The sequence below is a fragment of the Prosopis cineraria genome, unplaced genomic scaffold, assembly GCF_029017545.1.
Source record: "Prosopis cineraria cultivar Desert tree isolate PC_DT_omini unplaced genomic scaffold, ASM2901754v1 PC9, whole genome shotgun sequence".
In the NCBI taxonomy this organism is placed as follows: domain Eukaryota; kingdom Viridiplantae; phylum Streptophyta; class Magnoliopsida; order Fabales; family Fabaceae; genus Prosopis; species Prosopis cineraria.
This window is the reverse complement of record NW_026555340.1, coordinates 33187963-33215956: the sequence shown is the minus strand read 5'-3', so window position 1 is coordinate 33215956 and position 27994 is coordinate 33187963. Positions and strand designations below refer to the sequence as shown.

The 27994-nt window shown below is 36.0% G+C and overlaps 1 protein-coding gene across 1 annotated transcript; it reads left to right on the top strand.

Annotated features, from left to right (window-relative positions):
• The first annotated feature begins 23 nt into the window (after positions 1–23).
• LOC129320262 (protein CTR9 homolog) lies at positions 24–27453 on the top strand. The gene is made up of 24 exons (XM_054965610.1): positions 24–381; positions 1521–1587; positions 1717–1911; positions 2755–2855; positions 3854–3907; positions 4296–4412; positions 4516–4579; positions 4970–5184; positions 6030–6114; positions 12534–12634; positions 13429–13521; positions 17980–18048; positions 18165–18257; positions 18338–18601; positions 22784–22864; positions 22952–23110; positions 23588–23683; positions 24131–24232; positions 24319–24426; positions 24526–24750; positions 25236–25502; positions 25604–25675; positions 26269–26577; positions 27070–27453. Exons 1-24 carry the CDS (start codon positions 241–243, stop codon positions 27256–27258), a joined length of 3267 nt encoding a protein of 1088 aa, XP_054821585.1. The 5' UTR covers positions 24–240; the 3' UTR covers positions 27259–27453.
• Positions 27454–27994: the final 541 nt, after the last annotated feature.

Below are 27994 nucleotides of genomic sequence, written 5' to 3'. Positions count from 1 at the left end.
TTACCAAAGAAAAAACCAAACCAGTCCCTCCGCAATGGACATATGTTCACATCACCCCGCCCCTCAATCCATTTTGAAACACAGTTTTACCGAATCGTAGTGCCTTTCTACGTCTCTCTCTTTTTTAACCGGATCTTCTGACATCTTGATGCTTCGTGGGGCACGTCTAGGGTTTTTATGCTCCCCTTGTTGTTGGTAGTGTTTCCAGGGTAATTTAGAAGCAGTCTGGGTAGGGAATAAATGGCGTGCGTATACATACCGGTGCAGAATTCTGAGGAAGAGGTCAGGGTTGCTCTGGATCAGCTTCCCAAAGATGCTTCTGATATCCTCGACATTCTCAAGGCGGAACAAGCTCCTCTCGATCTTTGGCTTATCATCGCGGTACGTACTTTTTTGAAATTTTTTATACCTTTTGCCTCAAGTTCAAAATTCCAGTTGCAAGTGCAGCCGAGCTGAAATACTGCAACTTAAAGTGTTTCTTATAATTTAAATAAACGCATATCTCCTAAATTAGTCTCCGGACTTGCTGGTGCTTTCTAGGCTTATTTTTTCTCTTCCTTTGTTTCTTTCTTTGGTTTTTCCTGGGGGGTTGGCTGGAAACATATGGAAGCATTAAGGGACGAATTCCGGAGCTGGGTGCCTAGTGTTGGGAGGTTCAGGACATAGCCGCTAGATAGTTGTTCTTCTACGGAATTTTTTGAAGACGATTTCGTATATTGTTTCTATTTAAAGCCTGGATACGGGTCATTTAGATTATCTATCTTGGTTGGACGCGTCTATGGAAATGTTTATACAAGCTCCAACGCATTCCCTACCGTTTATTACCTATAATCATATTTTGATGTTCGGTTCCTTTTTTTTTTTCTTTTTCTGTTTTCCCAAAACTAATGCGAATAGCAGCTACCTAGGGTTCTTCCTAAAAGTCCCCATCCATTAATTAAAGAATGAATTGCAAGTAGATAAGATTAAGACAAGTCCTATTAAATTTTGTCAAGCTATTTTGATAGGAAGACAAGCCTAATATACGCCTAATTCTAAAAAAATTTAATAGGATATCAGAAAAGAAAGAAAAGAAAGGGAAGAGGATAGTGGACCCGAGCCATGCACACTCAAAGAGAACAAAAAATGAATGAATGAAAGATGAAGAGGAAAAAAGATGAAGAAAAAAAAGTAGTAGGAAGGATATTAGAATATATTAAAAAGTCCCACATTGATTGATTAAAGTATGAATTGAAGGTATATAAGATCAAGATAAGTGTTATCAAATTGGCTTAAGCTATTTTTATGGAACGGCAAATATAATATATACTTAATTCTCGAAATGTTTAATGACCTAGGCTCATCATCTCTCTCTTTCCTGTTTATTATATAAGAACTTATGATGTCTGGTTACCTTTTTTCTTTCTGTTTTCCCAAACTAAGCCAATATGTACTTGGCGTTCTTCCTATTATCTGTTTACCTGGCTTAGCGTTCTCTTTCCTATTTATGGTTTCATTTAAGTTTTCTTGTTATGCTGCAGAGGGAGTATTTCAAGCAGGGAAAGACTGATCAATTTCGCCAGATTTTGGAGGAAGGATCGAGTCCTGGTATACCTCCTCTTGGCTTTTGATTACGTGCTTGCTTAACAACCTGGTTTCTTCAATGTTATTTGGTATTATATTTATTAATTTAATATAACCAAACTGTAAGGGTTTCTTCTTTGCCTCATTTTGCAGAAATTGATGACTATTATGCGGATGTTAGATATGAGAGGATAGCTATCTTAAATGCCCTAGGGGCTTACTATAGTTACCTTGGAAAAATAGAGACAAAACAAAGAGAAAAAGAGGAACATTTTATTTTGGCAACACAATATTACAACAAAGCATCAAGAATTGACATGCACGAGCCCTCCACTTGGGTTGGGAAAGGTAAGCATATCAATGATTATGCATGTTGTGTCGATCTTGATGCAAAAGGTGTGAACAATAAGTTCATAATGGGGCAAAGAAAATGTGTTTGGTTATCTTGAATTGGATTATGATGATTATTTAATTGCTGATTTTGAGTCTTATTTGATTGTATACCTCCTCATATGGTATTCTTAGCATGTTTTTATGTTAGGTGTTGAAGAATATATTTTGGATGCTGAAGTGTAAATGCAAATAAATAAAGAATAATCAGTTAGTTGCTGTTAGAATAAATGATAAGGAAACCGATATAAGGGATCCTAGTTGTAAATCAAATGCTATACTTAATGAGAAATTCAGTGTTTTATTCAGATAAACCTCTTTTCTCTCTCTCTCTGGTCTCTAGCTCTATTTTCTCTCTTTCCTCTTTCTCTTCTTTTCTCTTCTATTTCTACCACTACACATCAGATGCTGTTTAGCTGTGATTCTTTCCTTACTGTAGTAAATTAAAATAAATCCTGGTTGTGCATTGAAGCTGTTGTGTAGATTGATATAGTGTTCTCTGTCTTGATTATCTCACATTAATTACTGAGATCTCTATTTAATTTCTTTTCTTTACTTTTTTATATATATAACGTGTTGACCATTGAGGAATATTTGAATTTTGATCTGTGTTGCTAACACAGGTTTATATATGATGTTTGAAATGAATTCAGGAATTGCTCAATTCTATCGTTATTTTATGCATGCTAGCATTTAGATTATCTTATTATTGTTATTGATCTTGATGCTGTCTTACATTTTTATTTTGTACCATCAATAGAGGGTAATGCACTGAAGATTCTTAGTACTTGATGCTCTCAGGTCAGCTCTTACTTGCAAAGGGTGAAGTTGACCAGGCATCTGCTGCATTTAAAATTGTGTTAGATGGAGATCATGATAATGTTCCTGCTCTTCTAGGCCAGGTATATCATTTTCTTCTGATTGTTTGCACAAGCATACAATCTTTTAGCTTAACTTGTTGGTGATTCCCTAATCCTATGAGTTTTCTTAACATTGTTAAAAATTTTTTCTTTGTTTTTTTTTTGGGATAATATGTATCCTAATGCTTTTGTCCTCGAAGATAAAAAGTCCAGTGAACATACCTAATAATTAGTACATTCACAAATCTAAAAATGCTTTAAAGTAAATCTGGTTAATCAGCAATGAAGTGTGAAGCTTTTGAAGGAAAAAAAGGAAACGATAGGAAGTCCTCTTTCCCTTTTCCACTATCCTTCCAATAATATCATAAGAACTTTCGAATCTTTACTTAACTGTTGCCTCTGCCTATTCTATTAAAGTCAAACTATCCAGGAGAGTTTTTTGATTCCTCATACAATGACGTTGGAATGTTTTCTGTAGGAAGTATGTATTTTTATTTCTTATACTTCCTTTTCTTTTAGGATATCTTTTTTTCCTCATCTTAGAGAAACTTGTTGTGCTGTGCAGTCTTTATCCTCGAGTCAGCAATTTCCCTCCTAAAATTCCTTTAAAGCTTTAAAAAATTATTTGAAACTTGATTTGAATTTCACAGTTGTTCTTGGGGCACTGTGCTGGTGTACTTAGTCACTGTTTTGTTCTACTCTTTCATCCCCTCGATGGAATTCCTTTTATCAGGGGAAAGATAAAGCAAAGTTGGCACTTGGTTGTCATAAGTCAATCATATATATACATTGTTCATCAGTGGGTTTATTTTTCAATTTTCATGCTTTTTCTTTGCTGTACCTATTATTTACATGTCTGGGTTTTTAAGAGTTTAATTTGCTATGTTTTTGCTTCATTTCTTATGTACTTGATGCTGTCTACTCTATCTATTTTGTGATTGCTCAAGTGTGGAGCAAGTTTGAGGCCAGCGTTTTTTTATTTATTTTAAATTTCATATTTGTTTTGTATTTCTTGCAATAACTTTATTGAACATCTACAGGCATGCGTTGAGTTCAATCGTGGACGCTATTCTGATTCACTTGAGTTGTACAAGGTCTGTAATATGGCCATATTCTTTGATACTTGGAAGCAACATTTTCTTTTTTGATTAAGGGATTAAATACATTGTTGCTATCTGTTTCTACATTACCTTCGTCAATGTCATCTGCTTATTAGTGTCATTGAAGATATCAAAAGGTGTGTTGGTGTGTGCAAATTTCAAGACATGAATGTTGATGGATTATATAATAGAAAGTAATGGGCACTTTAACTGAGTAGAGAGATTTTATGTCAATGCTAAGTTTTCAGAGCTGAATAATGTGAAAGTTAATTATGGGTGTAAAAACTTTTAATCATTGTCATCTTTGGCACCTTTTTTTTTTCTCTGTGGCATTTCTTTTGTTCTATAAACATGAGTCTGATAGCAGTTTTTATTTTGATAGCGGGCATTGCAAGTGTTTCCTAATTGCCCTGCAGCTGTGAGACTTGGCATAGGTCTTTGTCGGTACAAATTAGGTCAATTTGAAAAAGCACGACAGGCCTTTGAGCGTGTTTTGCAGGTAAGTGAATTTTATTAATGGCCAATGCATCAACAATTGTGTAATTTTGCTAGTGCTGTTGTCTGTATGCTTTGTTGTTCTTGGTTTTTAAATATTTTACCAGCTAGATCCTGAAAATGTTGAAGCTCTTGTTGCACTTGCAATAATGGATCTGCGCACTAATGAAGGTACACTCTCTCTTTGTATCACGTTGTTTTGTGCTATATATGTTTGTTACTATATACTCCCTTTGGTCCTCAGTACGAGACCTTTTTAGTTGGTCCTAAATATATTACTCACTTTTTATCATGTTGTGGCATTTATAATGTATTACCACAAATACCCCTATTTAATTTATTTCAGGATGCTTTAGAAAATAAAGCGCACCCACTTTTTTAGAAGGGTAGTCTTAGAAACAGTCATTTTTGGGGGAAAAAAAACATCAAGATTGTTGACTAATTTTAATTTCTCACCTTAATTTATGTGATTCAGTTAAGAGGGTCCTATATCAAGGACTGGAGGGAGTATCTTTTGATCCTAATTTGTTGGGCTGATTCTAACACTATGGCATCTTTCAGCTGCTGGAATTAGGAAGGGAATGGTAAAAATGCAGCGAGCATTTGAGATATATCCCTACTGTGCAATGGCTCTGAATTATCTAGCCAACCATTTTTTCTTCACTGGTCAACATTTTTTAGTTGAGCAACTCACAGAAACTGCACTAGCTGTTACAAATCATGGTCCAACGAAGTCACATTCTTATTACAATTTAGCACGATCTTACCATAGCAAGGTTGGAAATCAAATCTTTTCCCCTGCTCAATTCTTTTTGAGATTTGACCCTTCAATTTTGCTGTTTGTTAAATTATTGATTATTGATGAGGTTTGAGGTAATGGTTACTTCTGCTTGATTTCTTAGTGTAAGTAATGCCCTGGTCTATCTGTTTGTGTGGAGCATAAAAAAATTCTTTCTTAGCAATTTATGATTCATTTTTTCTTGGAGTAAGGGTGAGATGCGCATCACTTCTTGAGTAGTTAGTGGCTTAGTTACCCTCACAAGCAAATGAGCAAGGTTGAAGCATCAGAACAAGTCACGCTATTCTTGGTATTCTTGCTTATGAACAAATCTATGAAATCTGCTCATTAAGAAGTTCTTTCAGAAAATGCAATTAAAAGAGATGGATGATAAAGCAAGCACACTGCTTATTAAGTTATGATGAGCAATTATTAACTAATCTGACTTATGGATAGACCATCTGAATTCAGTTTTGGGGACATTGATCTGCACCTATCTTTAACCTGCCGTTCCAACTTCTATTTAGTGAAATAGATGCGTTAGGATCGCACATATGCAATGTTAATCGCCCTCCCAGCCTGAATTTCTGAAAAGCATAATTAAACTTATTATTCATCAATTCCCTATCTCAAATTTCTTTTCTTTTTGTTTTTTAAACTTTCTAAGCTGAGTGAGGTTCCCCCTTTCAAATATTAATTACCTTCTTTAATATTTCATTGACTTCCTAGTTCCTAGTCTTTTAGGGATAGTACTGAAATTCATATTTTCACGTGTCCTTCATATTTTCTTTGTTTTTTTCAAGCTTTAGCATTGCTGATGGCACTGATATTTTTGGATGATAGGGAGACTATGAGAAAGCTGGACTTTATTACATGGCATCTGTCAAGGAAGTCAACAAGCCTCATGAATTTGTGTTTCCTTACTATGGTCAGTTGGCTCAGGCTTATTTGATAATTCATGGTTCCTTTAACTTTCTTTCATGCCTTTATTATGATTAAAGTTTACTTACATAACCAGGACTCCAACTCCCTTGAACTCTTGTAAATATTTATTGCTTTCATCTAGAAGGATATGTTGAATCAGTTGTCTTCTTTATGGGTAACAGAATTTTGTTTTGACTTTAACCTATGACCTAAGCTTGTAAAGTAAAATGTCATATGGGAATTTAGGAGGTAAGGGTATTCAAGGAATCATAATTAAGGGTAATGCTATAAGTAGGAGAGTAGTATGTGTAATCAGTTGGAAATTGAATAGTATTATGGTTTATTGCATGTTTGAGGCTTTTGCCATTTATGTACCGGGTCAAGGTTGATTGAGCATGTGGCAGGAGAGGCACATGTGAGAGTGTTGGAGCTTTCAGAAAAGCGTGGCAAAATGGCATGGGAGAATGGGGGATGCATTATTTTTGGGCATGGTTATGAAAGGGGTATACTATTGTAGTGTAAATGAGACCTAAAACTCACGCTTGCAAATGATGAGGGGGAGAATAAGGATAAGCTAGAACTCTCCAAGGACGAGCTTGACAACGACAGTGGCAACAAGAAAAAAAGTGTGACTATAAAGTGGAAGGAGGAAGAGGATGAGGGAGTTGGTGAAGTGGTAAACGGTAAGCCCATAGAGGGCCCTGTGCTTGTATGGATTGCTAATGCCTTGCACGATGTCATTGTAGTGAAAATGAAGAAGAAATATGTGAGGATTTGAAGAAAGTGGCAGTGCAGTGTGAAACGTAGCGATCAAGGTCATGTAGAAGTGGGTTTTAATGACCAAGCGCGGATGTAAATTGCTTCAAGGGGTTCTCTTGACCAAGTAAGGACGTAACTTGCCCCCCCCCCCCACACACACTCGCCCTTTTCTCCCTTATAGCAAAATCTGCCTCTATTCACTACTAATTCGTTATTAGGGCTTCAAGTAGAAGACATTGTTAGCAAGGAACTTGTGATACCAAAATGTGAGGCTAAGAAGGATTTAGCACCTTATGAATATCTACTTGCTTTGCTTTATTGAAGCAAAACATCTTGGAGTACTTTACTTGGTTTAGACAAATGAAGACATTCACGTTAGGTGCTACAATGGGCTTGATATCAAGGAACAAAAATGATCATGTCTTATCATTGCTATTTTGTTCTCCCAAGGTGCAGGCCACACACCAATCATGTTGTGGCTCAGATACTTGTACATTGTGCTCATGAACTTGAAATTCAAACAAACAATTAAGCATCAAACTTTTGCTTTGTACCTTGAAGCCTAAATTTCCCTTGGATGATCAAGTCACTTAATGAAATCATTTGTAGTATTCCTTTCCTAGTCATCACGAGAGCCTTTGTAGAGGCTAGGAGTTTGGTCACTTAGGATGTCAAAGAGGTTCTTGTGTTGTCTCGTGTTTTGTGTTCATTAATGAAGTCTTATGATAGTTGAGGTACTTGCTCCTTGACAACCAGAGCCTTTGGTCTTGGAATCTATTTGTAGATTTATTTGGTAAAAATTGCTTTTCTAAGAAGGCTCATGACCTAGTGGCATGTATATGAATCCCACCTGTACTCCGAAGCCTGTTCAACAGAAATGTGAATGACCCCTTTGATTCTTCAGGAACTATGGCAATGAAGAGATGGATAATAATAATATAAATGGGCAATAAATTTGTGAACCTAGATGGAATCTTGCATGGGTTTGGGTTTGGTGTGGTGAGTTTGGGATTGGAAGGGACAGTTGTGATGGGAGGTGTTTAGGTCGATTTGGTCTCTGTTGAGAATCAAATATATCTTGTATTTATTGTACGATATTAAGGCTGACTAGACTCTTTTTAGGCAGATTAGCATATATCTTTTGTCATTTTTACTCATTATTCCTTTGTCTTGTATATATGATTATAAAGAAGACAAGCTGTAGTTCAATATATTCATCGTCTACTTAGCCCAAATCCCTGTCTTCTTAAGAAGGTATCAAAGCCGTGGTTTTTTTTTTTCAAGGGTTGTGTTTCCTTCCAACCCTTTCCATTTTTCCCCCTCAAAACACAAAAAACAAAAAACCCTAAATGGATGTGTTCTTTGTTGTGGAATTCCATTGATCCCAAGTTGCTTCCTCTTTGCTAGTCTTTTGAGAATTGTTTTGACGTTTGGAGTAAGGTCGCCTCCTCATGTAGTAATGATATTTGTTGTTATTATGACATGGATGATACTACTTTTGTTAGCTGTATTGAGTCCTTTTGCCAATAATATTGATCTCCAATGCTTGCTACATTTGAAGTCTAGGAAAGAGTGGGACAAACTCTTCAAGGTTCTTACCTTGTATAATCTTCATCTTACTCTTAGTCATCTCTGAGATCAAATTCTTGGTGTCTCTCCTTGCGCTAGATGATGTTCTTCCTTGTTTAGTACGGGTCTCTCTTAACAATATGGCTTCTATAGAGGCTGTTCATGATGCTTTAGTTATGGTTTCGCAAAGTTTTAATCATGGTAGGGGTGGACATAATGGTCCTTGAAAACATCTTCAATGCACTTATTGTAACAAACTTGGTCATACTCGAGATCATTGTTATAGCCTGGATGGGAGACCCCCTCGCACTGCCAATGTTGCTTAGGCATCTAACTCGCACTTGCATGTGTCTTCTATGCCTACGCCCACTATCGAGCAGTCACTTGCTTCCATACTCTTAACTGGAGCTAACTATGAAGAGAATCTCCATTTCTAGGCTGACAAACAATCATTGCATGTCACTTATGTTGCCTAGAGTGGTAATTTTGTTGCTTGGCGCACCCATTCTTTTCTTGGACTATGGGTTATTGACTCAGGTGGTTCTACTCATGTGCCTGTTAATAAGAATCTTTTGCCTCGTTTTACTAACTCAATTTCCCTTTCAACAAATATCATAGCTATTGGTTCTCTTATCGTAGCTAAGGGCATTGGCTAGGCTTCAGTTTCTCCTTCCATTAATTTGTAATTTGTTCTTTATGTTTCTAAGTGCCCTTGCAATCTTGTTTCTGTTAGTCAACTTACTCGTGCTCTTTGTTGTTTGATTATCTTTAGCAATATCTCTGTGTATTTGGTCTTCAATTCATATTTGGCAAAAGTCCATTTAGGAGATCCAACTATTTGTTGGATTTGGCAAAAGCGTATTTCAAATGTGGTTTGAATGTACTTTTGAGGTTTACTCAAATAGGTCCTCTCGCATCTTGCCGGATAGGAGTACAGGTCGGATGATTGGCATCGAGTACGAGTCACAGGGACTTTACTACTTTCCATCTACTATATCACTAGCTATTTGCACTGCCGTTCCACTAAATCTCATCCATAGTTGCTTTGGCCATTGTAGGCTTTTCAAGCTTTAAAAGATGGTTCCATCTCTTTCTACTTTAAAGTCTGTTGATTGTGACTTGTGTCAACTTGGAAAGCAAACTTGTTCTTTGGCTCTTAGTTGTCTCAATAATCGACCTGATGCTTCCTTTAAACTTGTCCACATAGTTGTGTGTCATCCAAACCTAGTTTTTAGTACTTTGTAACTTTGATTGATGACTATTCTCGTTGCACTTGATTATATTTAATAAAGAACTGATCTGAAGTACTTTCAATGTTTCAATCTTTTTGTGTTGAAATTAAAAATCAATTTGGCTTTTCAATCTTTATAGTATGAAGTGATAATGCATGTGAGTATTTTTCTACCCCATTTCAAAATTACTTATCATTACAAGGTATTTTGTATTAGTCTTCATAGGATATACACCGTAACAAACTAGTGTGGCCAAAAGAAAAAATCGACATATTATTGAAACCGCTCTCAGTTTTCTTAATTCTAAAATGCCTTATTGCTTTTGGGATGATGCTATTCTTATTGCTTGTTACTTGGTTAATTGTATGCCCTCTTTTGTTTTACATGGCGAGATTCCTTATTCCATTTTGTTTCCTCCCACATCTCTTTATTTACTTTCTCCTTGTGTTTTTGGATGTGCTTGTCCATGATTTGATCCCTGGCAAAGGCAAACTTGTCGCCAAAGCCATCAAATGTTCTTTCCTAGGGTACTCTCTGGCCCAAAATGGCTATTAGTGTTTCTGCCTTGACACTACCAAGTACTTCGTCTCTGTTGAGGTCGACTTCTTTGAAAACTCTCCTTATTTTCTCTCCTTCGATTTTGAATAGTTTATGCTTGAGGTCCTTCCTCTCGCTCACCTTGATCCACCTTTAGTTAACTACCCCCCATCACTCAAATGTACCAATGACGCTCTTACCATTCCTTGACGGTTGGCTCTAGTGATATAGCTGTGGACTTGCCTCTTATTCCACCTTTGGCCCCTAGTCAAATATTGTCTCCTTTTGATGATGCTCTTGCTGCTCTTCATAAGGGTACTTGTTATACTCATAATCCCCATTCTATTTATAATTTTTTGAGCTATCATTGTTTATCTCCATTATATACTACTTTTATGTCTTCCTTGCATTCTGTTAGCATTCTCAGGAATGTCAACAAGGCACTTTCACATCCTAGGTGGAGGTAGGCAATGGTTGATGAAATGGAAGCTCTCTGTACTAATCATATGTGGGATTTGGTTGCTATACCTAAAGGAAAATCTCTAGTTGATTGCAGATGGGTGTTTGCCATCAAGTTTGCTCTTGATGGATCTATTGTTTGGTGGAAAGCACAAGTAGTTGCCAAAGGCTACACCTAGATCTTTGGCATTGATTATGATGACCTCTTTTCCCTTGTTGCCAAAATTGTGTCTGTGCGCTTACTCTTGGCTATTGTGGCCATGAATCGCTAGACTCTTTGCTAGCTTGACATATCTTCATGGCGAACTAGAACTAGAGGAAGAGGTACATATGGAGCAACTTCCTAGATTTGTTGTTCAAGGGGAGGTTGGGAAGGTTTGTAGACCACATAGATCCCTTTACTTTCTAAAAAAATCTCCTCAAGTTTGGTTCAGTTGATTCAATATGGTTCTTTAAGAGTTTGGGATGATTCATAGCTTTGCAGATCACTCTATGTTTTATCGTCTGGCCAATGTATTTATCTGGTTGTTTATGTAGATGACATTGTTATTATAGGGAATGATTAGGATGGGATCTCTAAACTCAAACATTATTTAATAACATCCTTTCAGACGAAAGGATGTGGGCAAGCTCAAGTACTTCTTAGGTATTGAGGTAGCTTAATCATTAGCTCTAGTTGCTATGTCATAGCAAAAGTATGCTTTGATATTTTGAAAGAGATAGGAATGTTGGATTATGATTGATTCATACTCCTATGGATCCAAATGTCAAACTTCTACCAAGACAGGGGGCCACTTGCAAACCCAGAAAGATACCGGAGATTGGTAGGAAAACTTAACTATCATACTCTCACTTGTCTTGATATTTCTTTCCCTGTAAGTGTGGCAAGCCAGTTCTTAGAATTTCCATGTGACACTGACTAGGAAGCTGTTGTTCACATCCTTAGATACATTAAGGTAGCTCTAGGTCAAGGACTCTTATATGAAGATAAGGGCAACTCTCTAGTTGGTGTTTAAAAAGAAGGAAAAGAAGAAAATGGTTGTTGCACAAGTTCCACCCTTTCTCATGGCTTTGAACTTTTGATAAGTAATCCAACATCTAGTAAGAAAGTTCAAGTTTGCTACTTGAAGAGGAGAAGCATTAGCATTTTTAGAATTGTGTTCCCCATGTCTTTGTATCGATCCTTGAGGACAAAGATCAATTTTCAAGAGGGAGTAACATGATTTGGATGTAAAGGTATTTAGGGAATTTTAATCAAGGATAATTAGGATATTTGACCACAAGCTCTATGCTTTAAAGAGGGGTGTAGCATGTGTAATTAGTGGGAAGTTGAATGGTATTCTGGTTTATTGGATGCTTGAGACTTTTTCCGTGAATAACAAAATCCATTATTTCTAATGTACTGAATCTTGTAATTGTCATGTGTGATGTGACTAGGCCTTTTTCTTTAATCTAGATCATTTTTAGGTGGCTTGATGATATTAGTTTTTACATCTTATGCCCTTTTCATGGTATGTACTCCCTTTGGTCCTATTTATAGGGCAGAGAGAGGATTTTTTTTTTGTCTCATTTATAAGTCATTTCATTAAATTTTCATCACAAGTTTCCCTTTTTATCCTCTATTAAATGTTGGAGAGAAAATATATTATTAAAGTATGTATATTTGATAAGGGCAAAGTTGACTTATTAAATTTTCAGAAAGAGTTAATGAGATTTAAGGTTTTTTTTGGTACCAGTGAAAAATGATAGAATTGACTTATAAATTGGACTAGATGTGTATTATTAATAGTATCTCAAATTTACTTCCATGAGATCATTTATGTTTCTCTCCTAATTTTCTGTCCTAATTTCTTTAAATTGGTTGCAGGGTTGGGACAAGTACAATTAAAATTGGGAGATTTTAGAAGTGCACTCTCAAATTTTGAAAAGGTTTTGGAGGTGTACCCAGATAACTGTGAGACATTGAAAGTAAGTTCTCAGCTTTCTGAATTCCTAGTGTAATTTTAAGTGGAGGATAGGAAAATATATGTTCATTTTGTTCATGCGATACATGGTTAGATTCCAGCAAATGACTATCCATCATAAAGTCATTAAGGGTCTGACTAGTTTATTGCTGTTCATTACCTACCATGCAGCCCCTGGAAATTTCATGACAATGAGATCATATAAAACTTTTGTGCGTACAAATACTATACTTGTTCTTGAAATTTCTTTCTGCTGAAAATGATCTGTAAAAGTCTGAAGTCAGGGTGAATCATACACCTATGATTTGTACAATAGATTACTGATGGTTTAGTAAAAGGCGTTGATGATTATACTGAAATTTGTTATGTCTCAGAAGCAAAATCTGTCAGAAGAATTAGAATCTTCCCCCCCCCTCTGAAGGATATAAGAATGTTTATTGAACAGGAGAGAGAAAAGTACATAAAAAGAGAACAAAAATCCTCTACGATGTAAAGATTAGAGACAAAGGAAATTTACAGGGTATGTTACTCAAGAGTTTTCCAAGCTCTCTGCATATCCAAGGGACTCCACCTAGATAGCCCATTCACTGAACACCACAGTGAAGCCATAAAGCAATCCTTTTTTAAAGAACATGGAAAGAGACTTTGGGTTAAAGATGCACATTCTGCCTTAACCAAATGCACCACCCCACCTCCTTGGAAATTTGCCTTTGTTGCTGCTTAGATTTTTTTCCTGTCATTTTTTAATTTAATTACTTTTTCACATTTCTTATTTTGATAATTTCTCTTCTATTGCAGTCAGTTGGGCATATATATGTTCAGCTTGGTCAGACTGATAAGGGCCAGGAATTTTTGAGGAAAGCTACAAAAATAGATCCACGTGATGCTCAGGTGAAATACTATGGTATTCAGTTTTCTAATTTTTTTAGTACTACTTTCCTGGCAAATATTTTACTTAAGATTCCTGTTGGTGTCCCACCTTCTGTCACATGGATGGTCCCTTCTTGAAGCACTGCCTGTTTGTGCTAAAGGATGTCTTGAAGATTTCAACTTGTTATGCCATTGGTTGAACGAATGAGAGTATACAATTGATAATTTGTTGTTCTACCTCCTATTTTAGCATTCTCCCTGTCAGTCAGTTACCAACCATACGGCCTTTAATCCAATTTAATCACAGAAGTGTCCTATTTTCTACATTTAGCAATATTTGGTACATAGTCTCATGAAGTTTCCTAATGTTGATGGACATTCTTGTCCTGAACATGTCTTTTTGTCAAAGCTTTTAGAGAATTGATTAAATCATCCCTGAACAATTTATTAACAACTGAAGGATTAGAATGAAATAAACTTTGGTGTGTTATTAGAGTACTCTAGGTGACAAATTGCTTTGAGTTTGATCCTTGCTGCTCCCATTTTTCATAAGCTTAATCTCTTTCTAAGATACAATAGTGTTGGCTGAAATAGAGCATGTGAAGATGTTAACGAGCAAGAGAAGTATTATTTTTAAAAATTGTTCTCATAATTTCTTTACATGGGAGTTGATCACACACACACACACAAATAGGGGAACAATCAAGATAAATTCTAGGCAAGAATCAGGGGAGAATTCTATAAAACTAATTCGTCTTCTATTGGTGACATGATTATTGATATGAAGCCATATTTATGATAAATAAATGTTTCAACACTTCCCCTCAAGTTGGTTTAGGTGTTAGTCATGTCCAACTTGTCATTAAGCCCTTTGAATGTATGATGAGGCAATCCCTTATTAGCACTGTCATTTTGCATGGTTGCATTAAGAGGGATATTTTAGGCTGCTTTATCAACATGATAGAGTCTAATGGCATGATCAATATGGATAACATTGAGGCTACAATCCTTCACAAATTTCCTGAGCTATGACTATTAATTTTGCCTCAGCGCTTCTCCTTGCTGCATCATTCTACTTACTCCTCCAGGTGACCAAATTTTCCCATACAAATTTGCAATATCTATAAGTGGATTGTAAATCATCTATTGTGCCTGCCCAATTAACATCTGTAAAAACTTCTATGGTGGCTTGTCTCCCTTTTTGAAGAATAGAACTCTATTATGTGAACCTTTTTGGTACCTAGGAATATTATCTACTGCATCCAAATGAGCTTTCCTTTGGTGAATGCATGTATTGGCTAATGACACAGTTAAAGCAATATCTGGTCTAGCAAGAGGAAGATAAATTAACTTTCCAACTAGTCTTTGATATTTTTCTTTGTCAAAGGTTCTCTCATGTCATTTGATTTCTTTTCTAGTCTTTATGTGTGTATTGCTGGGTTTGCATGCCGACTTACTTGTTTTGGACAAAAGAGGAAGGGCATATTTTCCTTATGAAACAAGAATTCCCTTTTCAATTTTGCTATCTCCATTCCTAGGAAGATTCTCGCTTGAGCTAGGTCCTTTGCTTCAAATTCTGATACTGTTACCCTTTTCAATTGTCTCATTTCCCCAACGTCATCTCTTGTTAGGACAATCTCATTATTCATTAACATATACAATGAGAATAGTCTTCTTTCCTTCTCTTTCCTTTATGAACATAGTGTGATCTGTTTGCCCTTGCGTGTATTCTTCCCTTAGTACCTTGACAAATTATAATGAATAATGATAGCATCATTATTCATTATAAAACTCATTTGCAATCTACTAGTTATTTTCTACTTGGCAGGTCAATTATTTTCCAAGTTCCATTTTTTTCTGATGCTATCATTTCCAGTTAGAACATTTCAATGCTTCTTGGATGTTGTTTCATATTTTTAAACTATAAAAGTTTGATACAATAACAAGCTTTATTTCACTAAATGAGGTTGGCTACATTGATTGTATGATATGATTGTGCTTTATTTGTAACTAACTTTTGAATTAAGAAATTCTGTTCTATAACTTCCTTGAGTGTCCTTGGTTGCCCTTTATGTTTCTTTAGAGGAGCAAAGACCATCCATTAACTCCTTACAAATGTCCAAATTATTTTAAACGATTTTTTTCCCATTTTCTCTTTGATGTCATGCTAACTATTTTCCATAAATAATCATTATGAATTTTATTTTTTATGGTATGACCACGCCTTTTTCTCAATGTCCTCATCTTTTCTCCATTATTTTTTTTTCGTTCTTGACCTTTCAACACCTAAGATCGACTACCATATAGCATTGCTTGTTTTACAACAGTTCAATAAAACATTCCCTTGTACTTGGTAGGTACTTTGCAGCCACGAACGACTCTTAGGGCCTTTCTCTATTTCAACTGCACAACTTGTATTTTATGTAGAATCTCCATCAATCCCCTGTCTTTTTGTGTAATCCCAAATACTTGAATTTTGACACTTGTGTTATGAACTATTTTCCAATTTTCATTTCAGAATCACTTGTTAAATTTGCATTGTATGTATTTCGTCTTACTTCTATTCAGGCAAAAACTCTTTTGATTTCAAAGCCTCTTTCTGTAAGTTAAGTTTAGATTTAATCCTGTCAAGGTTAGATAAAAAAAGAAGATTATTTAGGAGACGAAGCGGTGTAAGAAACAAATTTCTCAATGGGGGTGAAGGGTTCAAGAATGAGTTTGCTTTCTGAGGGCTATAGGTAAATCATGATAAGCAGATACATCAGGAGGAGAATTACTTACCTGCTCAGTATTTAAGGGCTTAGGAATATCGGCATTTAGACTCTTTTGGTGCCTTGGAGATGGGCTACTCTTCAATATAGGAGCTATACTTTTGTGAGTACATTCTGATCATTAATTTATTTTTTATTTATTCTTGTTTTTGTTACCACTTACTATAAGATTATCTTCTGGGCATTTCTTTTCAATTCTTCCTCGTAAGTTTTAACATCTCATCCTCTCTCTCTAGCCTTTCAACCAATATCCCATTCCATCATTAAGTAAAGTATATTTTGCTTATTTAATTTTAATTTTGTATTCATTCTACTCTCGTTATTAGATGATACAATTGTTAAAACATTAAATATCTGAAATTTATAATACACCTGTTATTAGATTTTTCAAAAGAAATGTGGTATTTTAGAAATATGAAATTAATTGTGTTTATATTGATTTTGCTTCTAACAATGGTTATTATTTTTTTTTAAAGAAAATAAACTTTAGAATAACTATATTCTCTTCGAGTACTTGATGAATGTTGAAATAGAATGTTGGATTTATTCAAGTAAGCTTCCTAGTGATCCTTATCCAATAATTTCAAATTATTGTAGAGAATGATATGTTTTTTTTAAATGCTATGAATTTTTATATATTTCCTCTAATTTCTAGAATTTCTTGGCCCATTACTATCATAATTTCTGTTCTCCTCCTTCTCGTGCAAAGTTTAACTTCCTGTGTAAGTACATGAGTTGGGTCACGAGAGTGAGAGGTAAAGTCAATTGAGAGAGAATGAGAAGTGCCCCAATGACTGATTATAGTATACGGTGCCATTGTTGGTGCGCAAAATCTTAATCAGTATTGAATTGAACTAGTATCATATTGGAAAAGGTTGTAAACATGAAGGAAAATCAAGCCTTTTCTTTTTTTATGGTATGGTACACCTAACAAAGACAAGGATGATAATATATGAAGGTTACAACCACTTTGTATGCGTATAATTTGGAATCTGAGGCGGACCCCACAAATCATTGTATATCATGGCAAAAAGGTTTGGTGGGTTTGTAATTACATTCTGTCATTGATCCTGAAAGATAGGATTAAATATTATTCAAATTAAAAATAAACTAAATCTTAGATAAGGGAGGATAATCTTAGATAAGATAGGATAATCCAAATCCAAACTAAATTTATTTGAAAGTAATCTAAATCCTTATTCAAATCAAATCTAAAAGGTAATTCTAATAAAACAAAGAATCCTAATTATCTTGGGCTAAAATAAAATAATCCTTATTATCCGTGAACCTGTATTCCATCACACACACAAATATGGGAAAGGGAGAAATACTAGGTAAGAATCAAAAGATAAATCTCCTATCCTAAAAATAATCCCCATCATGATGGTAACATGATTACTGATACTAAGCCCCAAAAGTATCTATCATAAATACAATGTTCCAACAAATAGTCATGTCTTTGTTCACTCTTTTAGCTGAAACGGATTTTGCATGAGGGACCATGTCCATAGTTGTAGTTAATGCGTGTACCACCAAACTTCATTAGATTCACTGCATTGATTCTTTGACACCCCTATGACCAAAGTTTATGAGACGAGAATTTGATATTCTTTTGCTCTTGGCCTCCCCCCCCCCCCCAAAAAAAAAAAAACGCGTTTTCTTCTCTAGCTCTTGGTTTAATTTTGTATTTTCTTTTAACTGTATCCAGGCATTTCTTGAACTGGGAGAATTATTGATTTTGTCCGACACAGGAGCTGCTCTGGATGCTTTTAAAACTGTAAGGGTCTAAAATATGTTGTGGTCTGCAAATGTTATCTTGATATTTGAAGGAGGACTTTGTTGTTAAAGTCCCAAAATATTCATTATAATCTGGATTTTGAAAATCTGTTACAGGCACGTACACTTTTTAAGAAGGGAGGTCAAGAAGTACCAATTGAATTACTCAATAATGTTGGTGTCCTTCAGTTTGAAAGGGGAGATTTTCAGGTTTGTTCTTCTCTTGGAAAACTGACATTCTCTCGTTGTGACCCTGTTTTAAAAATACTTTTCATCTCTATATTATTCAGCTCGCTCAACAAACTTTTGAAGAGGCTCTAGGTGATGGAATATGGCTCTCTTTCATTAATGATGAAAAGAAGTCATTTGTTGATGCTGCTGCATCCATTCTGCAATTCAAGGACATGCAATTATTTCATGACCTAGAAAGTATTGGTGGCCACGTGGAAGTACCATGGGACAAAGTCACGGTACTTTTTAACATGGCCAGATTACTTGAACAGCTAAACAAATCTGGAACTGCAAGTATGCTGTATCGCCTGATCTTGTTTAAGGTATATGTGTATTCATTAGAGCAACAATTTGTTTGTCAATATGCATATATCTGTGTGGTTTGTCAAAGACCTGCCTCAAACGTATTGCAATGCTAAATAATAATTTAATTGAAATTTTCTAAATGCCATCTGGTAGTGTGTTTGAAATGTCAGATTGCTTATGGCAAAATATGTTTTGTGATGCTAGTTGTGAATGATCTATCACTTATGCTGCTGCCTGGCATTTTGCGCCATTCATGATGACCACAACTTCAACCTATATTTCATTCTTCATTTGTTAAGAGATTATAATAAAACTATTCATGGGCTTTTATTTTTAGTTTAACCTTGAGTTGAAGTAGTTTGTGACATGATATTCGAGCTTTTATGATCAATTGATGATTATAATTGATTTCTCATAGTTAGAATTGTTTATAATATTGTAAATAATTAGGGACATTATTTTGTAATTATTAGGTATCAATAGATACTCTTGTATCTTCACTATAAATAAGAAGCTTGTGTAGATCAGTACTCACTGAACAATTCCCATTCTCTAGTTCCATTTCTCTTCTTTCTTTGTTTCAAGAAGCTTTAAAGCGTGACAATCAAGCTGTTATGCACTTAGCTTTTTTGCCAGCCTTTAATGAGAGGACTAACATTAGTCTTTCATGGGGTCGGCTTTGTGGATTATATGATGCTATTGTACTCTATCATCAATCATGCTTTTAGGAATATTAACCAAGAGGTCTCGGTTAACAATTTTCATAGGTGTTCTCTTTGGTTTTCCTTTACCTTTTCTTACAGGGCTTAAGATTATCCACTTGACTCTCCTCATTGATGCCTCCCACCACTTTCTTTGTACATGTGCAATCCATTTCAAACGATTTTCTACCGTTTTCTCTTCAATAGATGTCACGTTTGCTTTTTCTTATATATGCTTACATTGGATTTTATCTTTTTGTGCATGCCCACACACCCATCTCAACATTTTTATTTGTGCTAATCTAACTTCACACTCTTGCAGACCTTTTAAAACCCAACATTTACTATTATACAATATAATTGGTCTTATAGTAGTTTGATAAAACTTCAATTTAAGTTTATTATGTACATTTTAATCACAAATAACTCTTTTAGCCTTTCTCCAATTAAACTACTCAACTTGTATCATATGTGCAATTGTTATGATTTTATAATGTTGACATTAGTTAGTTAGGGTTACTTAGATGTTAGGTTAGCCGTTAGGTTCCTATAAGTCCTTATAGAATGTGAAGGCATGACAGATTAATAAACTCAGAGTTCTCAGTATCTCTTTTCTCTCTAATATCTCTCAATTTGTTCACCTTCAACCCTTATGTTCTTCTTGTTCTTCTCTTGATTTCCTCTCTATCTTCTTCTGTGGCTCTTTGAATCTTACAATACTCTAACAGTGTATTAGAGCTAGTCATCCTCGGCCATGGCACAGCATTCATTCCAGGAATATGAGGATGATCGCTAGATGTGGCTTCGTCAGCGGGGGAGTGTGAAAGAATTCAATGAATTCTTTAATGGCCATACCAATAGATTAAAATTGCAAGAAAAATATTTGGTTTATGCGTATGTGGTTGGACTCAAGCTAGAACTTGTAGAACCAATGCATCTCTTCAAACCAAGAACGAAGCAAGAAGCTAGAAGTCTTGCAAGAATGCAAGAAATCATGCTAAAGCATCAAGCATAAAAGAAGGCACGAGCACTTCAAGATAATTACGGGTCACGAGAGTTGTTGGAGAAGGATGAAGGAAACATACCTCTACAAAATTTCGGGAATCAGCAAGCCAAGAATGGCATTATATATCATGGGGATCCAACAGCTAGAACAATTAGAGTTGAGTTAAGTCTTCCTTACTAGTACAAGAACTGCAAGTCGATGGTAGTGATTTCAAGGTTTCTTTGTGCAAGTTGGAAGGTGAAGTAGGCTTGTGCATCTCTAAAGATAACTTCTCAAGCTCTTTCATTGCTAGTATGGGTAAAACCGTTAGTCTTGACTTGAGTTTAGGTACCCAACATTGTTCGAAACATCAATGTTGCCCACTTGCAGAGCCACCGTCACCCTTTGTTCCAACTTTCTCTTTGCCTTTGTTTTTTATCAACCCATTGTTACCTATTTTTGTTTTTCTACCGCCGCCACAAGCTTCTCCATTGTTGTCTCTTGTTCCTAGGGTGTCATCGTTGCTGTCTTCTCTAGTTTCCCTATTGTAGTTTGATTTTGTAACTCCAAACGCTTTGTGGTTGTTTGGTCCATCACCACCCCCACCTTTTGTCTTCTCATCAACGTGTATGTCTTACCTATACCCATTTAAAGACTGTAGACTTCTTACAACTACATAACCTGGGTGTACTTTTCGCAACACGGAGGGCAGGTGAGAGTAGGCTTCAGTGGGGTTTTTTTTTAGGGTCCACACACATGGGTGCATGGGTCAAAGATAGCTATCCTTCATATCAAGTGGGTGTAGTTTTAGTAGATGGCAGCTAACACCGATAGTCAATACATAGGTTCAAGTTTCAACAAAGAAAAAGGAACTACTCCCTGATTTTTCTATTTAGAAGGTGTGGCTAGGTCTTAAAAAGTCAAAAGCCATTCTGCCATGTAGGTGGAAACTTCTGATGCAGAAGCTGTACCTTTATCCTTACTAAACCTGAACCAGCTTCTGAATTGGGATAATTGCATGGGCCCAATGTTACTCAAAGATATTACATTCAGCCCATTGAAAAATCTGTCTTGCTGGGCTTTTCTTTGTCTTCAACTCCTCCCTACCCACTTGTTTGTTGTTCTATGGTATAGAGGAGGATTACTAAAAATGCTTTTGGGCTCAACTCATTATTTTCATTTATTTAGCACATGCATAGTGGTAGTGAACAATGACATAGAACAATGAACAATAGCTTCTAAGAGTTTAATTTTTTTTCCCCAATATTTTAGCATGACCTTGGGAGGCAAAGGTCTTTTGGGAGGGGGTGTTGTTATGATTTTATAATGTTGACATTAGTTAGTTAGGTTCATTTAGACGTTAGGTTAGCCGTTGGGTTCCTATAAGTCCTTATATGAAAACCTTCATGTCTGAATGTAAAAGCATGACAGATTGAACTTAGAGTTCTCAGTATCTCTTTTCTCTTTGATATCTCTCAATCTCTTCACCTTCAACCCTTTTGTTCTTCCTGTTCTTCTCTCGATGTCCTCTCTACCTTCTTCTATGACTCTCTGAATCTTACAATACTCTAACAGCAATATCCCTATCAATTTCCTTATCATGTTGAATAATAGCTCTGAAATATATAAACTTTTTCACTTAAGGTATATTCTAATTTTTGAATCTCACTTCCAAATTACTACTAATTGATCTCTTATCAAAATTACAATGCTAATATTCCATCGTATTCCTGCTAAGAGAGAAACCTTTCAACTCTAAGGTCCTCCTTCATAACTCAAGTTTGCAGTTAATGTTTTCTCTTATCTCCGCAGTAAGAACTATATCATTCACAAAAGGTATGTATTTGGGGATTTCCGCTTGAATATGTTTAGTGAAAACATCTAGAACTAAGTCAAACAAATAAGGACTTAAAGATCATCCCTGATGTAGTTCAATTCTTATGGGAAAGTCTTTTATTTCACTGCTAGATGTTCTTATACTAGTTGTTGCCCCCTCATACATATCTTGTATATCTCTAATATAAACAACCCAAACTTCTTTCTTTTCCAAGGCCATCACATTAACCAACTTTTACTAGTTCAATTTGTCAAATAAACTTTTGGTAAACAAGCTTTTGACAAACTGAAAACCAAATACACACTTAGCTGGCTTACCTCCTAACATACCAGTCTCCTTTAGAAGATTCTTTGATTTTATCTTGCTACATTGATACTCAAAAAGTATCCTTGGTTATCCAAATCTTTCACTTCAAACTTTGATGCAAGTAGCTTCTACAATTTCTTCCATATTACCCCTTATAACCACTATATCATCAACATATACTATCAAGATAGTAAATTTATCACCATTAGAATACTTTATAAAGAATGTGTGATTGGTCTGACTGTGTGTGTAGCCTTTCCCCTTAACCACTGTAGTTAACCTTATAATAATTAGTGATTAATGGTTAAACAATTTGTCATGCATAAAGTTTGCTCATTACTGGATTTTTATTTACCTTTTTGTTTTTCAGTATCCAGACTATATTGATGCTTATCTGAGGCTAGCAGCCATTGCAAAAGCTCGGAATAACATTCTCTTGAGCATTGAATTGGTGACTATCATCCCCATGGTCTTGTCAATCTTCTCTTAGATTTAGTTATGGAGATTTTTCTTGGTTGTCAATCAATTCTTTCTGTAGGTTAATGATGCCTTGAAGGTCAATGAAAAATGTCCAAATGCCTTGTCTATGCTTGGTGAGTTGGAGTTGAAAAATGACGATTGGGTGAAGGCAAAAGAAACCCTTCGGGCAGCTAGTGATGCAACTGATGGAAAAGACTCCTACGCTACTCTTTCCTTGGTTTGTCTACTCTTCCATGTGCAAACTACTTCATTACTTCTTTATTCCATATTCCTGTAAATCATGTTTCTTCATCATTAGGGGATGCTACTAATGGTTGAAATTGAATTACAATTCCTAGGGCTTCAATATGGTTATACATGTGGTTGCTTTGGATGTTGCTTAATGTGGTCAGACCTAATATTTATTGTAAATATTAATTATATATATATATTGTTATGAGAGATTTTTGGGTAGATAATAGTGGGATTATTGATAATTTATTTAAGAGATATTATGCGTTACCTAGATCTGATTCAATCTCCATGATTCTTGGAGATATAATCGCATATCCACTTGTATATATTTGTATACTCTCTTTCGATCTATGTAGAGAAGTTTGCACAGGAAATTGCTGCACTTAACCCACTGGAGAATCATATAATTTTTGTTCTTATGATTGTGTTACCACGTCATGAACTTGTTTGATGTGAATAGGGAAACTGGAACTACTTTGCGGCTGTTCGAAATGAGAAGAGAAATCCAAAGCTGGAAGCTACTCATTTGGAGAAGGCCAAGGAACTTTATACCAGAGTATGGCTTTTTCATCTTCCTAACTGTCCCTTTAAGAGCTATTGTCTGCAATGTCTAAAATTGTGCTTTCCTCATCTTTTGTTCTCTGATGTGAGATCTGATTCCTTTGATATTGGCATTTGCTCTACTTCATGTACATTGAATTAAAAACCATAGGGGGAAAAGAATATGAAGTGTAAGTGTTGTATTTTTTTCCTTCAACTGGAGGATTTTCTAGTTGCCTCTACATGTATTTAATATTTACCCCTCAGCATGAGGAAGAGTATGTAAAACTTATTGGTTTTGAGAGAAAATGAGAAGAGAATATGGAATCTCAATTAGATTGGGTGTCTTTTCTGGAGTCAAACTTACCTGTTCATGGTACTTTCTTTACCATGTATGTTAACACTGTCCTGACAATGGATCTTTTTTTTTTAAAATTTTTTTGTGATTTTCAAAAATTTGTAGGTTTTGATACAGCATGCTGCTAATTTATATGCTGCCAATGGTGCTGGGGTAGTCTTAGCAGAAAAAGGACACTTTGATGTTTCAAAGGATATCTTCACACAGGTTCTTTGACATGTTGCCGATCTTTGGGCCGTGAAGGATATAAACTTTGAAGTTTCAATTGCTAATTACTTCCTTAATTTTTGTAGGTTCAAGAAGCTGCAAGTGGGAGTGTTTTTGTGCAGATGCCTGATGTGTGGATAAACTTGGCCCATGTTTATTTTGCTCAGGGAAATTTTGCCTTGGCTGTGAAAATGGTTAGCAACTCAGCATGTCCTATTTTCACTCTACTCTTTGTATCTCCAAAAGTCTTTTTACAGTGGAAACTATATGCTGATCACCCTTGGTTCATGCAGTACCAGAACTGCTTGCGGAAGTTTTATCATAACACAGATTCACAAATACTTTTATATCTAGCCCGTACCCATTATGAAGCTGAACAGTGGCAAGACTGTATAAAAACTCTATTGAGAGCCATCCATTTGGCACCCTCGAATTATACACTAAGATTTGATGCTGGTGTTGCAATGCAAAAGTTTTCAGCATCAACGCTACAAAAGGCTAAGAGGACTGCCGATGAGGTTATTTCTTTGAGCCCTTGAATCTTTTGATGAAAGCTGATCATGTACCATTCTGTTCTCGAACCTCAATTGTAGCAGTGTTCTTCAAGAGAAAAAACATGGAGTGAGTTGTGTCATGAGCATCAGCCCAATTGGTTAGAGAAAACTTTTTCTTACTGCGCTATGTCAGTTATTATTTCTGTTTAAGTCATTATCTATGATCTAGCAGTGAGGGGTTTTAGGGGGCATTGGTTTAAAGATTTCTACTTACTGTGTTATGCCAATTATTTAAGAAAAATGTTTTTATTGATTAAGATTTCTACTTAATCTGTTGCATTATTTTGATGTGGTTTCCAGCTAATTTCTGAGGGCAATCTTCCTAGGTCGCTGGTTTGATTTATTCCTGAGTACACATTATGCTTTCGTGGGTCGATCGCTCTGAAATAGCATCTAGTTTAGTCACTTGATAATCTGCTCTCTATTTGACATTTGTTTCTTGCTGTTAGGTGCGAGCAACTGTTGCAGAGCTGCAAAATGCGGTTCGTATATTTAGTCAGCTGTCGGCAGCTTCCAACCTGCACATTCATGGGTTTGATGAGAAGAAAATAGAAACTCACGTTGGTTATTGCAGCCACTTACTTTCAGCTGCAAAAGTTCACCTTGAAGCAGCTGAACGTGAGGAGCAGCAGATGCGACAGAGACAAGAACTTGCTCGTCAGGTTGCATTGGCCGAGGAAGCCCGGCGAAAGGCTGAAGAACAAAGGAAATACCAGGTTTTACTTTCATAATTTCCTAGTACCTGCTGTATACTTACTGGTTGATATCTAAATGTTCTCTTTGTAAGTGAACTCTTCTGAATTCTGCTTGGTTACAGCTGGAAAGGAGAAAGCAAGAGGATGAACTAAAACGAGTACAGCAACAAGAGGAACATTTTAAGCGTGTAAAGGTAAGAATCCAAGGTGTTCTTTTAAGAAAAGAAAGGTAATAGGAACTGGTTAGTCCTTTTTGTTTTGCATTTGGCTTGGATTCTTGGTTTCTTAGGGAGGTGCTCTATAGATGATTGTGTTCATGGAAAGTATTTGGAAAAATACTGCACTGAGCATATGCTTTTGCCTGCTGCATAAGGTGTTTATATAGTTTCTGGGGATTCCTTAGTATTAACAAAAAATTTCCTGACAACAGTACATCCTGCACCTGAAAGGTAGATTATACATGAATACAAGTTAATAAAGAGAACAAACATTATGTAAAGTTCATTATCTAACATTAGCAATGCAACAAGTTAATGTTGCTGATCAAGTAACCAATTCAAATAAGCTTATGTTCTTGAATGTCACATTACACTTCGTATGTGTACTATACTAAGATACCATGCTTGTTGAATATGCCCGTTTCCCACTGTGCGGGATTGGATGTGGAGCCATCTATCCAGCTGTCAGATCATGAAATGTCTTTTGTGAATGTCGTTTACTCAAATAGAGATTGTGATTATGCTGCAAAATGTGCTTTAAAAGCTTTAAGCTTCTCTCTGCATTTCAGGAGCAATGGAAGAGCAGCACACATTCTTCAAAACGGAGAGAGAGATCTGATGATGAGGATGGTGGTACTAATGAGAAGCGGAGAAGAAAGAGTGGAAAGAGGAGAAAGAAGGATAAGCACTCAAAGTCACACTATGACACAGAGGAAATAGGTGATATGATAGATGAACAGGAAAATGAAGACGAAGACGCTGACGTAAACTACAGAGGGCCTGATGCTCAGATGATTGATGATGATGGTGCTGAAGAGAATGCCCAGGGTCTTCTTGCAGCAGCTGGGCTTGAAGATTCTGACGTAGATGATAGGATGGTAATGAATCATTGAAATTATTTACATTTATTAGTCATTTTCGTGCATCTCAATTTTTTTCTTTTTTTCTTTTTTTAATTATGAGAGACACGTGGCTTTAGAATCAGGAGTTGAGAGTGGTGGGGATGTTGGATAGCTCGTTTTGGATATAATCTTGTTATCAAAGTCTATCAACAGATTCATTCTGAATGTACATCGCGTCTGGAGACTGGATGTCTGATAGGTTGCCACTGCTTCAATGAGTTAGTAGTCGGCCGCATCTATTTTTTTAGATCATTATAGGAGTCAGTTCCTAAGTAGGGATCATTTTCTCAAGGTAGATGTAAAATAATTGTTAAGAGACCCCATTACTATTTCTGTGGCAAGGTTTGATTTCCAGCATACTTAATGCTGCCCACAATTGATTTTGCTCTTAATTTGTCTGCCACTGAACTTAATTTGTTGTTCGCCTTTCTACTGACTGAAGTATTGCCTGCTTCTTTTTGCTTGAAGGATGCACCTTCAACTATCAGTCGACGGAGGCAAGCTTTGTCAGATTCTGATGACGATGATGAGCCAGTACAGAGGCATTCCAGTCCCATTGGAGAAAATTCTGCTAATCTGCAGGACAGTGATGGAGAAGTCGAGGATAGGGGCAGGACCAATGGAGATTTTGCCAGTGATGATGAGAAGCAGAATTGAGTTTCCAGCTGCAGAGTTGACATGTTTTCAGTCTCGGTCTATTTAGGCGTAGAGATTTCCTGGGGTTCTCAAAATCTTCTACACAAATATGTGATGCATCCCATTTTCTGGTGTACATACTTTGAAAGGTTGTTTTTGTGTAAAGCAACTTTATCATTCAATATCATATCCGTTTTCAGTTCGTTGATTTCGAAAGGATAATCTTGAACAGTGGTTTATGCTAGTGAAGTCTGAGATAACATAAGACGGCCTTAATTGTAAGCGACCAAAACTAAATAAATAACCAGATGGGATATCGGATGTCCTATTGTCCCGTTAAGTACAGTGGAAATCTAACTTGGGAAAGGAAAAGGGAAAGAATCTATCATTTAAATTTGAAGTGGTTCGGTGTGCAGGAAGCCAAATTCGGTATGATCATGAAAAGTGACTTCCTCCCTTAATGCGAGTAAATCTAACTGGTTTCGTTCGAATCAGAATGTTGCCTCATTTTGCCCTGACAAAAGAGGTCTATTCGATGCCACGACGAGTGGTTCGGAGTGAAATTGCTGGAAGTAAATATTTTGCTTTCCAAAGAATTGAGGAATGGGACCCGCGCGATCTTTGGTCCTTAATTGGCATTTAAAAGTGTTGGGATTCGTAATCATCATATCGTCTTACAAGAAAAGGTGTCTAATTGACTACCTTAGATGAGACTAGGTGGCTGATGAAAGGTTGATGCCCATTGCTTGGGATCTTG